The sequence below is a fragment of the Zonotrichia albicollis genome, chromosome 2 (assembly GCF_047830755.1).
Source record: "Zonotrichia albicollis isolate bZonAlb1 chromosome 2, bZonAlb1.hap1, whole genome shotgun sequence".
Taxonomy (NCBI): Eukaryota; Metazoa; Chordata; class Aves; order Passeriformes; family Passerellidae; genus Zonotrichia; species Zonotrichia albicollis.
Window position 1 is genome coordinate 4,626,395 of NC_133820.1, and position 12,585 is coordinate 4,638,979.

The 12,585-nt window shown below is 40.6% G+C and overlaps 1 protein-coding gene across 2 annotated transcripts in view; it reads left to right on the top strand.

Moving 5' to 3' along the window:
* The first annotated feature begins 7,503 nt into the window (after positions 1–7,503).
* CD247 (CD247 molecule) overlaps positions 7,504–12,585 on the top strand; it is a 51,212-nt gene continuing 46,130 nt past the window's right edge. The window contains exon 1 of one of the 2 annotated variants that reach the window (XM_074531977.1): positions 7,504–8,036. In XM_074531977.1, the coding sequence (XP_074388078.1) occupies positions 7,976–8,036 (61 nt within the window). In that variant the 5' untranslated portion in view covers positions 7,504–7,975. The remainder of the gene's footprint in view (positions 8,037–12,585) is intronic. The other variant, XM_005490989.4, reaches the window with a different exon arrangement.

Consider the following 12,585-nt stretch of genomic DNA (forward strand, 5'->3'; position numbering starts at 1 on the left):
TGCAAAGATAAATGCCATCATTCCACACATCTCCAACTTCCTTCTTCTACCAGCTGCTTCTGCACCCCCACATTCCATGGCTGGTAAGGAAAGAAGCAGGAAAGGTCTTGGCAGTGCATAAACAATAAAACATTGGTGTGTTATCAAGGCTGTTTTAAGCACAAATTGCAAGCATAGCCCCAAGCAAACTAAGGCAAAAAAACCCCAACCACAAAACCCAAATCTCCATCCCATCCAAAACCAGTACACCACTTTCAAAAGTATTGCTTTCCCTTAAGGGTTTGGTGTAGAATAAGGCTGGCTTTGTTTCTGGTTTTCTTCTCCCTTTACTATCAGTTCCCAAGTATTTTCTCTTTGCAGGTGGAAGGGCCTTTTGTAGTAATAGTAAGATCTTAAGTGATCAGCAGACTGGTTGAGCTACACGTACAGACCTGGATCTGAGAGTCAATAGAGAAGAACTCTGGAGTTGTATCTGTTCATCTCACTGAATTTTGTTGTGTTTTATATGTAGAAGTGGAATGTAAAGCAGTTCAGGCTATTAATCTTCTCCCTTAGTAATAGGTGTGTAAATGTTTATATCACCAACCCAAGAAAGACATAGCTGGTCCTATTTTTCCTCACCTCTTTTCCCTGTGCTCATCTTCATTCTGATCAGCTCATTCAGGAATTTGTGAGCATGTTTCCTTTTTTCCTGCCATCCAGGAGTAATACTGTGACTTAGAACAGGAGAGGCTGAGTATAATCAATTGATACAGCTGTAAGCAATGAATCAGTGTTTTGATTTCTGTGTGTATCCTCTGCCAGGGCATGCTTGGAGTACCTGAGCATTCTCAGCAGCAGTGAAGTCACTGCACTCACGGGCATCTGACACAGGATGTTTGTTAGCTGGGAATCTAATAAGGGTAATCACAACCTGTCATGTTCTGCTTCCTACTACATGTTCTTCCTTCTATTGATCTTGCTTATTGACATGTTTGTGTTCCTACTTCTTGATTTTCAATTTGCTTCTTGTGTTTTAAATGGAGGACTTGTGCCCAGTAGGCTTTTGCAACATGCAACACCATTACACTATAGATCTTAAATATATCAAGTATTCATTTAATCCTTTATTCAGTTCTCTCTGGAATTAATTTCTTAGCTGTTCAATATTGTGCCTGTGATCTTCACAATAAAATAGAGGTAGGTCAGGCAGAGTATCAGACTAACACAAAAAGTGTTACTCGTAACTAAATGGATTAATTTGTTTGCCAAAGGTTTTTCCTGAGCAAAAATATTGAATCGAGAGAAAATCCAATGAAGTGATATATTGTTGTTGAACACAAGAGGGTGCTACAGACTCACAGTCGGCTGGAGTGTTAAATGTTTAATACTTAAAAGTGGTTATTGAATTCATCATAACTCAAAGATGCTGGAAAAGCAAACGACGGGGGCATAATATGAACAAATTCTTTTTCTACAGTGCTTTACATTATGAATGCTTCCCTCCATAAACACAGCAGCCTGCTGGCTGCAAAAAAAAAAAAAAAAAAAAAAAGGAGCATTCATCATTTTTTTGTGTTTTGTAATCATTTTGTGCTATAGAGAGCTCAGAAGTAATATCCATGAAAATGATTTAAAGGTTTTTAAATTAAGTAACTCTAGTAAAGGAAATGGAGACAGGTATAGAATGCCTCAGAACATCAGCTGAGAGCAGCCAGCTCCAGACTCAACAATGTTTATTTCTGTCAAATCCAGAGAGAGGCTGACCATGCTTTAGTTTAGGCTTATTAAGAGCTAAATTAAACCACTTGACTCTGATTTGTAATTTCTACCAGCTAATTAATCTCGGGTTCTTCAAGTGCCCCCAGGCTGCTCTCCGGTGGTTTGGGTTGCCCTGATGATGTGCAGGTGTTTGGGTGACGAGGCAGAGCTGGGAAAAGCCTGAAGCTCCCCCTTTTTCCATGAGGGCTGTGCTAGAGCTCAGGCTCTCGCTGCTCGCTCGCTCCTCCTGTCTTGGCCTTAAGCCTGACTCAGTGTGGCTGACCCAAACTCTGCTCTTCTCCAGGTACTGTGGGACTGCTTCTTTTGGGGTTGACACCACTGCCCTGCCCTCCTCTTCTTGGGTCTCTCTAATAATTGTATTTTCTCTGCTGGGGAGCTCAGCCCTTGTGTTTCTCATGCAAGCCTCTTGCAGTTACTCTCAGGGCTCTTTGACTTCAGAACTTCTGTGTCTAGAGGCTTCCTCAGAGTTTCTAAGTTGAATTGGTGTGTAAAAAGATTAGGCTGTATTAATTCTGGGTGTTCTTCACAGCTTGGTTTTCTGTGGAAACAAAGCTTAGGTAACATTTCTGGGTACTTGCCTTTGTCAGATTTGTTTTTGCTTTGTTGGATTCAGATTTGAAATGGGGAGTCTGACCTCAAAGCTAGCAAGCTCCTATAAATGTCATGACAACTGTGAGCTGGGGAGAGGAAACAAACCCTAGTTCATATATATTAAAGGTTTAAAAGTCATATTTTGAAAATTTGAGTTTCATTAGTTGTGCTGATTGTGGAGCTGTAGTGCCCTGGTTGAATGTGACTCAATGCAGTTAGTACCAGAGAGGGTGAAATTCTGTATTGTTCAGGGGATATTAGGTTTAATCAAAGAACCTGATAGCTGTAATGATGATTCTGAGTTATTTTCTTCCTCTAGCTCTTAATATCCTACATTTAAAAGCCTCAAAACTTTCCCATTACTATTTGCTTCTGATTCCTGCAGCTGCTAGGCTTAGGTTTGCATAGAATTTCTCCAGTTTAAACAAAAGAGATGCCACATTTCTGGTGGTGGGCCCAACAGCTGCTGTGGGGCTTGTGGAAAGAGGACAGTCTCTCCCTTGACCTCAGTAGTATTGTCAGTGTATCCCCACAGGTCTAGAACCACTTCATGTTATTTTTGCTACTGTCACTGACTCAGATTGTAAATTTACTTTGCATGATTACTTTTCCCTTCCCCTTACCTATAAAAATGTAGATACCAGTTTGTAGCACTCATGTAAAATACTTGTAACTCATCTTGATACCCTTAGATGACAGGAATGCTTTATTTGAAGAGTAAGATGACTTGTTTTTAATCTGTGAGTAATTAATTTTAAAGCTTTTTAAATAAATCTGTGATTGTTACAAGCACAGAGTAAGCTGACAAAACCAAACAGAGGGGATGTGTGTGCAAAGGGGCAGACAGTGTCAAGAAATAGTGTGTAATTGCATATCCAAGCATGTATATTTATGTGAAAACATTGAAGATAATTTGTGTTCCTGTGATGTTTTTATGCCAATGGAAACTGTTAAACATCTTCCAGTGTTAACAAGTAACTGTTTCTAGACTGAAAGATGGCAATTGTTTAGAAATAAGACAGAGAAATAGTTGCACAAACCCTTAGTTGCAAAATCATACAATTCCTATAATTGTATGATTATAGGAACATTGCACACTAATTTCCTGTTGTCTTTTAGCCAGAAAACAGTTGTCTAATCAAGTATGAATTGGACTTTTTATTTGTTTTAAATGCTTAAATGAATTTCGGTTAATTTAATTGAGTTTTTCCTCAGGTAAGCATTTGAAACATGCTGAAGAGGTGTATGTCAGGGGTAAAGAGGGGAGGAGAATAAAGGAGAAGTAGATGCTTGCCACAGACCTTAAAATGTGTGTGCTTTTCAATATTTTTATATTTATAAAAGGCATAGCCTGATAAGTCATATTCTGTACAGCCATGCAAGAAAATATGGAAGGTGTTCTATAATTAAAGAGAGCATTTCGAGCATGTGTGTAGTGATAAAGTCACAGAATTTTTCTACAATACTGCAATGTAATTGGGGAAACTCGCCTGCAGTTAACAGGGTTGTTGGTGTTGCCAGGAAGAGTAGCTTGAGTAACTGAAAAGAAAAGAAGCACTGTTTCTCCTCCTTAAAATATGATATAAGCAGTGGTCTCTTGAGTGCATTAACAACAACAAAATCCAGAGCAGATCATAAAGGTGTCACTGGGGAGGGAAAAATTGGATATTACAGATTCACTAGTCTCAAAATTGAGCATTCAAAGAGGGTGCATTTTAACTTTCTCCTTACAAATCCTTTATAGGTTTCCACAAACCTTGTTGCACTGAAGATTTTTAAGACCGTAGCAGGAAAAAGGAAACTGCCAGTCACAAAAATCCCTGAAATAACGAATAGCGATATGTTTTTGCATTGCATCAGGGCCTGTTTATAATCTCCCACAGGAAACATGCACTTCTGACCATATTTGTCTTTGTGGTCCTGCACAGGTGTCCCTTTTTATGTTTGGCTTTTTTTTTTTCTTGTTGCACGTGTCAGGGTTTCTATTTGCTCGATGCAGCTGCAAGGAGTAGTGACAGTCAGGTGGGTTTTCCTTGGAAAAGCAGTGTTTTCATACACAAAGGGGAGCAGTTGTAGCAAGAGCAACTCCTTCTGTCTCCCCGTTGGGAGCTGCAAAGCAAGACCTGTAGTTAGACACTGTCTTCTTTCCAGCTCTCCATTTGCTGGCAAAAGTGCAGGGCAGGGACTAATCCTCTTGGAATGCAGCCATTACCACTAAATAAGTATTAATTGCTGCATTCCAAGGGGATTAGCACAGTTGAACCCAATTATGGCAAATCGAAGCTGCACTGTAAGGCACTACAGTGCATTGAGATGCAGTGAAGCAGTGTAGGACTGTCAGTCTCCAACATTTTATCAATAAAAATTGTGGGCTTATACACTATAAACAGCAGACCATTTCTTTTCAGTGTCTTAGTCTGAGTGGCATGCCTGGCTGGAAGCTACAGCCTGCTCACCAGTGAAAATTGTTGCTTTTTTTAACACCCATTATCTTTGTGTGAACACCTCAGAAACGTTTTTAATACTTGTTGAGTTAATTATGGCACTGCAAGCATCACTCCCTGCTGGACCAGGGGCAAGGCTCTGCAGTCTGTCTGGATTCTCACATCTCTGAAGTCGGCCAGCTCCTCCATCAGGTGATGTAGGAATTAATTTTGCCTGCAAGTGTTAACTGTATCAAATAGGCTTAGGAGAGCTCCTGATAACCGACCTGTTCTCAATCCCAGCAGTCTGCAGTGATGATTACAGGCATATCTCTGTGGTAGCAATACAGGAGCCAGAGGGCAGTGTGTAGTTATATATATTTTTTTAATCCTCAGCTTGACTGTGGTGTGGGTTTGTTTTTTTTAGTTTTCATTTATTTCCTGTTAAAACTGCAAACCCTGCTGCTTTTTTTTTATAGTACAGTCAAAGCATAACCAGTAAGCGTGAAAAGGGAATGCTTCTGGGAATGAATCAGCCCCTTGCATTAGAGCTGTTCCAGGATTTTTTGTGTCCAGAGAAAGGCTGGCATATGGATGTACAGAACCAGTTGAATGTATGCCTCAACTACTTTATGAAAGATCTTATCCTTACAGATAATGAGCTGCACCTTAACCAGCATTAAACACACTGTGCTGTACTTGGGGACCACTTCAGTTCCCTGACCCATTCTGCTTCAGGAACCACAGATCAAATATTGCAGTCTTCCTAGAGCAGGTAATTCTTGAGAATGTACTTCCCTCCACCCATATGTTTAGATGAAGAGTCAAGTTTAGCTGAGAGCTTTTCTTAACACAGCAGGAAGGGTTTTATATTTCCACTGTGGCCTTGTCTGCATTGAGAAAAATTGCTGCTGGTTCAGCTGAACGAGGGTTGGCATTCATTTCTAGTCCAGGGTTAACAAAGTCCTTACAATCTGACTGAAGTGAGTAAACTGAAACATCAGTATGGTTTAAACTGTTGGTAGAAGTGCATTTGCAAGATTGGGCAATGCACAATGTGGGCAGGAGGTGCTGAAGTTTTTATAGCTCCTGGAGATGCAAAGACTAGAAAGGTTGAAAAGAAGGTGACACTCTAAGCAAACCATTCCTCGTGGTAGAATTGCAAGCCTTATGAACACTGAAAAACTTTTTCCTAGAGAGGAGACCACTTCCCCTTTATCTTTTCCTCTACTGCTTGTCTGCATGTGATTTGCATCTCTCCCACACCATGCTTGTTGTGAGAATAATTCATAACACAAGCATGAGTGCTTTTCTGTATACTTTGATTATATTTGGATAATGATAAGCTTGCCTTAGTTCAAAAGCTGAGGGATGGGGAGGTGGGAATTTCTAGGGGCACTGTCATGCAAAGCCTTTTTCTGACTCAACACACACTTCCAAGTGAAGTCCATATACTCAATTTCTCTGACCTTTCCCTATCTAGACATCAAAACACACTGGCCCAACTGCTGTTCTCCCAGTGTGCCTACTGTTGCTATTAATCTCTCTTTCTTACACAGCTCTTCATTTCTTTTCCTTACCTTTGGCCTCAGCTCTTTATTCAAAGTGATAATTTGCTGGCTTTCTGCCGGAGGGAGAAGCTATGATCAATAACAGGAGGAGACAGAGGTCAGTGGAATAGTGATGAGCAGTGCCATCTGCTTCTCTGGAAACACCGTTACCCAAAAATATCAATAACTAGGATGATATTTCAGCTTTTGGATGAGGCATCAGTGAGATTGAGGCAGCCAGCAGTGAGAGCAGGGGTCTTTTTTCTGCTCACTAATTCCTTGTTTCAGCCAATCTTCTGTCACACAGAGATGTGGACAGAAAGGGCTTTATCCAGCTTGCACTGGAATACAGAACATGTCCCTGAGCACAGCATTTCTGGGGCTAATGACACCTTGTTCAGGTTCAGTGCATGGCAGCTCTCCTGGGCTGTGCTCTGCTTTCTGCCTGGGGGTGCCAGAGCCCATCTCCAGCCTTTTCTTGGAGCTTTTGGGGTAGAAGAGCCACAAAGAAATACCCCCCCAGGGCTGGGAGAGAGCAGACTATATCACAGAGGTGTGTGTTGCACTATTACACCTGGTGCTAGACTACTACTAGGGTCTAGTACTTTTGGTACTGACTGGCACAACACATAATTAATCAATTAAAGGAAGAGACTCTTTTATCCATGTATTAGCCTTATTACTCCAGACAGCAAGGTGACAAATTTCTTCCTAGAACTTCAATTTACTTTGCCTTCAAAAGTCTTACCTTTTTGTGTGCACAATAACTCTCATCCCACCATACTTCAGGGAAATTTTTATCATCTGTTTCTGTACCTCCTGGGGATGCACATTCCTCTTTCTTTTCTAAGAATTAGAGACAGGAGAAAAAAAAATTATGCCTTTAGATGCTTGGACTTCCTCCCAGCCTAAACTCTGGTTCTCAAGTGCATTATTAGTATTACTGTTGTAAACATTAAACATTCAGTGATCTGTTGAGCCAGATGCATTTTGCTGCGAGTGAGGCTGAGCTTTAAGCCATTAGGTTTATCTAAGCTACGTTTTCAAGCTTTTCTAATTCACAGTTGTCTAAAATGAACTTTCATTTATTAATGAAAAAGTGGAAATTTTTATTTGCCTGCATTCAAAAAGAGCACAATAATGTGAGATTTCTTACAAAGTGTGAGTTAGAAATGAGTTTTATATCGTTATGAGGTTAGACAACTATATTGTTCAAAAGTGACTGTAACTTACAGTTTTAAATTTCTATTTATGCCCTGTGCTGCACACTGGGAATAGTTGCACAAACCCCTTTTTGAAGTCAGGTCAAATTCGATACCAGAAACAGAGACCAACAGCCGCTGAGTGGGGATGATCTAGGAACCATCAGACAGAGTGGGAAAAAACCCCAACTCACAGAAAGAAACCATCTTGCAGAGAGGAAAAGGATGAATAACAAAGGAAACCCCAAACATCAGTACCAAGAAGGCAAACCCCAGCCCTCAGTCAGAGGCTGTGAAGGCAGAGGAAGCCGGCAGGTGGACTCCGAAAGCCCTCATAGGAGCTGAGCCTCTTCCTGTGGCGGCCACACACCAGCACAGCCCGTGGAGGAGCTTCTTCATCTTCTTCTTCCTCTTCTCTCCCGTTCCCAGCACTGTCTGGCCTGGCAAGATGATGAAGTGGAGAAGGATCGCCATCCTTGCCACCCTGGAGGCCCAGCTCCCAGCCACAGGTAAAGGCGGGCTTTGGGTTTGCCAGGGGTTCCTGTAAAGCTCTTTTGAGGAAAGGCTGCGGCGTTTCACCACCATTTTGGCAGCAGGAGGTGTCTGTGTGAGCACCTCGGCCATGTCTGCCTCCTGTGAAGCAGAAGGGGGATCTGCTGTGTTGAACTGGCCTGGGATAAAGAGGAAGGAAGGGATGAGGGGCACTTCTCCTGCTGGAGCGATGCCACAGCTGAACAGTAACTAAACAAAGCTCCCAAGCCTCACTTGGGCAGCTTTCCCTGCGATTCCAAAGGGGAGGTTTAAGGCAGTGATGGAAGTGTTGTCACTTGAAGTAAACTGCATGGAGAGGTTTCTCGTGGAGTTGGGCTGCGGGTTTGTGGCCCACAGCAGAGCTGGCAGGCGGGAAATGGGGCATAGGTGGTGACAGAAGGGCAGGGGCCTTCCCCTCACGTCCCTGCCGGCTGCTCCTCTCCACCAGACACAGCACAAAATGAAGCCATTTCTTCCTTTGTGTTATTTATTTGTGTGATGCACAGGCCGGCCCTGCCTGGGCACTGAACTGAGCAGCTTTGGTGTGCACAGATCTTCCAAAGTCATGTAAAGTTTGAGAAGGAGGCATTTACTTTTTAGAACATAGTAGATCAAAAGGACAACAAAATTTACATCTGGAAAAGACCTCAGGTGAGGTCTGACTGTGCCATAGGCCATATCTGAGCTTGCGTTAGAGCCAAATCCTCTGGAAGATTTCCCCCTCAATGTACACCCTGGCTGTACTTAAACCTAGCGTCCTCGAGAGCTTGGATGACTGCCACAGACATTTTATTGGAAAGTTTTCTGGGGATGAGAGGAGGATTTTGCAGCTACTTTCTAATGCTGTGGAACCAGTCCTGGTGATTTCTGGGGTTTTTCTTTCAGGAGGGTTCTGAGGGGATTTATGCTCTGTGGCAGGCCATGATTTGTGTTTGTCTTCCCTTCAAGGGAAAGGGATATTTGGGTATCAGAAAGGGCCTCTGTCCCTTTCTGATACCCAAATATGATCCTGTACTTTAGTATACTTCTCATACTTTGTCCCTTGCTCTGTATCCACAGATGCATGTAAGGCTACAAAAGTATGGCAGTTACTTTGGGTCAAAATCCATCTGCAAAACCATCTTTTTTACATTTCCTCCTTTTTAACCTGTCACGCAATGCCTATAGTTCAGGCTCCTATTTGTGCATTTTCAGCAGAAAATTTTGAAAAAATATGTAATGCAGCTTGCAGAGGTCTCTGGTGCAAAGCTCTTGGGGTATTCACACTCACAAAGAATAAATGGTTCAAGTTGTGAACCGGGTACTGTTGTCAGTGATTTGGAGGTGACTGCCTGTGGATTGCAGGGGAAGTATTTTTGATTGGATACCTATAATAGTTTGAAGTATAGCAGCATTTAGCCAAAGAGTGTGGGTAAAATAGAAGAAATAGAAATAAAAACTCATGGGATTGTTGCCGTGTTATGGGTACAGAATAGACAAAAACAAAAATGTAAGATCTGTCATGAAATTTAGTTCAATGATGAGACCAAACAGTTGGGTTTTCCAGCTCAGAGCTGTGAGCAGAAAGATTTTCTGCTGCCTAGAGTGTTTTCAAGCTTTCTCAGAGTTCACTTCTAGAAGGACTTGTAGGGAAATGAACTTTTAATTTTTTCATTAAATAATCTCAGATTCGGTACAGATTCAGTAAGCTGCATACCTCCTCACAGTGAGTTAATTCCACTTCACTATAAAGTGTTTGTGCCTGTTCTTTAAAAGGGCAGCTGAAAGATGCCACCAAGATTAGCACTGAGGAACTTGCAAAGCTTTTCTTTTTGATCTTTGAGTTCTGTAGTAAATACACCAGGCAGGAGGGAAAAATGTTTTAAAGTAATTCTAGAGATGGGCCATGAATTCTGATGCAGACTTTGAATTTCTTGATGCCAGACCACAAATTTCAGAATGCTCAAATTTGGCCTTTGAGCAATTACAGAGGGAAGGCATCTCACATTTTCAAGTACACATTTTTATATATGTATACAGGTTTAATTTTCTTTATTTTCCCTCTTCAAAGGCACAGAAGTGTACATCTGGAAATCTAGCTGAGGTCTTCCTATAACACCTCTGTTAAAAAGTCCATGAAAAGTTATAATTTTAATTATGAGCAGATGACTTTGTTAGTCCTGTTGTTCGTTGAGACAAGAATATTAGAAGACTTGTACCTGAATATCACAACTAAATGGCAAAAACCTTCATACAGTTGACACAGCTTTTGTTCTGAAGTATGATAGGCATTGATAGCAATAAAATAGTCCTGTGAGCAATACTGTAGAGTTGCCCCCCTATTTTTTTGAAGGCTGATGAGAGGATGCTTTGATTTATACAAACACACGCCATATCCATGTATATAGATGTACGTGCAAGAATTTAAGAACAGCCCTCCCCGTTCCACACTTTACAGAGCCACTTTTCTCAGAATTGTCTGCTAAGTGGAACTGGACAGTGCCCTGTTTTCAGCTGACTCTGTGGAAACTACAGCAGTGTTGGTCTTTACCAGATGTTACTTGCACAGCTCATTTCCACACTGGTTTTCTGCTCTGCATATCTCAATCTCCTGCCCATTGGGTTACTGTGATGCCATCAGCATTTTTTAGTCAGTTCAGGGACAGGTGATAGGTCTTACCTTACTTCTTTTCTTCTTTCTCATCAGATGATTTAGCTGGTCTGCAAATGGCAAGATTTGTAAATCAGGAGTTGTTTACAAGGTTGTCTGAGGAATCCAAACAAGTAAATTCAGATTATTTTTTTTTATACCATCCTCGTGTCCTTATGCGCAGGCTTAAGTTCTCCGAGCTACGTTCTTGTTACACCTGGGGGGAAAAAATTTAAAGGCTTAATTTTACATGTTTTATTTCTTTTATTTCTGCTGCCTGTTCACAATGATTCATTAATAATTCATGGAAAAAAACCCTATGAACTGGCAGCATGGAACAAAACGTAGGCAATGTAGCCTTTCTTTGTGAAGGGACATTTGTTGAGCCCTAGCAGTGCTATGTTCAATTCTGCAATGCTTGTTACAGAGCAAGTGCTTTCTAGCTTAACCATTCCAAGCAGAATTCCTAATCAGTGAAGTAACAATTTAATGACCACATTCCTTTTGGGTTTTTTTGTGCACTAGATGGGAAGGATATACAAAATACAGAAGTCTATCTGCGAAATATATTTATATTTTTCCTTTGTGTGTCCTTCTTAAGTAAGACCATGTAAATAAAAAGCTGAAGTAGAATTAAAAAAGGAGGTTCACTAGCAGCTTAAGGGGACAAGAATTTGATGTCTAAATTAATGTTCATGTGAGGAATGTTTTTGACAACCATTTTCTGTTGTTCACACAGACTTTGAATGGTGACTAGCATGAGAAATAAATTTTTTTTTTCTTTGCATATTTCCATTCGGAAATATGGGTTATTTCCTAACTCTTTCCAAATTCTAACCAAACCCCCTCTCATAAAAAGGAAAAAATACTTTTTTTTGTGCAATTGCAGACAAACATCAACAAGTCCTCCCCCTTTATAAGTAATCATCTATTTGAATGTCTATACTGTATGTAGAAATGTAAGATCCATCAGCTATTCTGGCAAGAAAAGAGAGGACATTTTTAGATGGCATGAATGGAAGATGCAACGTTTTAAAAATACTTAGAATGTGTATTCTGCTAAAGGTATCTACTTTGTCCGTGTGCATGTTAAGCTCGTAAGCATATTCTTGACTTTTCACTCTTCTGCTGACTTTGGTGAACAGATAAATTTGAATTTCACTGCTGATTTTTTTTTTTAGTGTTAAGAGAGCAATTTATGCTGTTCTAGAGTCTGTGAGAAGATGAAATTTTTCAGATTTTTCAGATTTGTGTTGTTGCCTAAGGTAATATTTTGAGACTGGGATTGAATATTGTTTTCTTAATTAACTTAAGCTCTGGTCCTTTAAGAAGTATATAGTATTTTTAGCTTTTAAAGTATGACAGTCCAAAGCAGGTTTTTTTTTTTCAGGAAAGCAATGAAAACATTTATCTCTATTCTGTCCTTTGATTTATAACTTCAAATATAACAGATAAAATGTGCAGGCAAATGAAAATCTGGGTTTGCAGTTCTTCAATCCACTCACCCAAACACACAAGCCTTGGAAAACAGCAAAATGCTTGTGTTCAGCCCCAAACAGTGGGTACATCCATCTTTGTGGAAGTTACACTTTTTTCAGTCCTTTGCCAATATAACTATAAAAAATAGAAGTAGAAACCAGCTAGTTCTTCAGCCTCAGAGGTCACAAGCACTGGTGAGTGCAAGTTCTGCTTAAGTGATAAAAGCCATCTCAATTTTTGAGCCATGCAGATTGGAAGTATTTTAAGTCCTACAAGTTCCCTAGGAGTAAACCATCAACCTTTGGAAGCCCATTGTGTATTTTGTTCTTAATCCTTTGTTATATATCTGTTAAGCCTTACAAGAACAGCAACTGTGGAGTTCTCCATCGTTCTGTGTTTTTGGTATATGGCAGTATGGT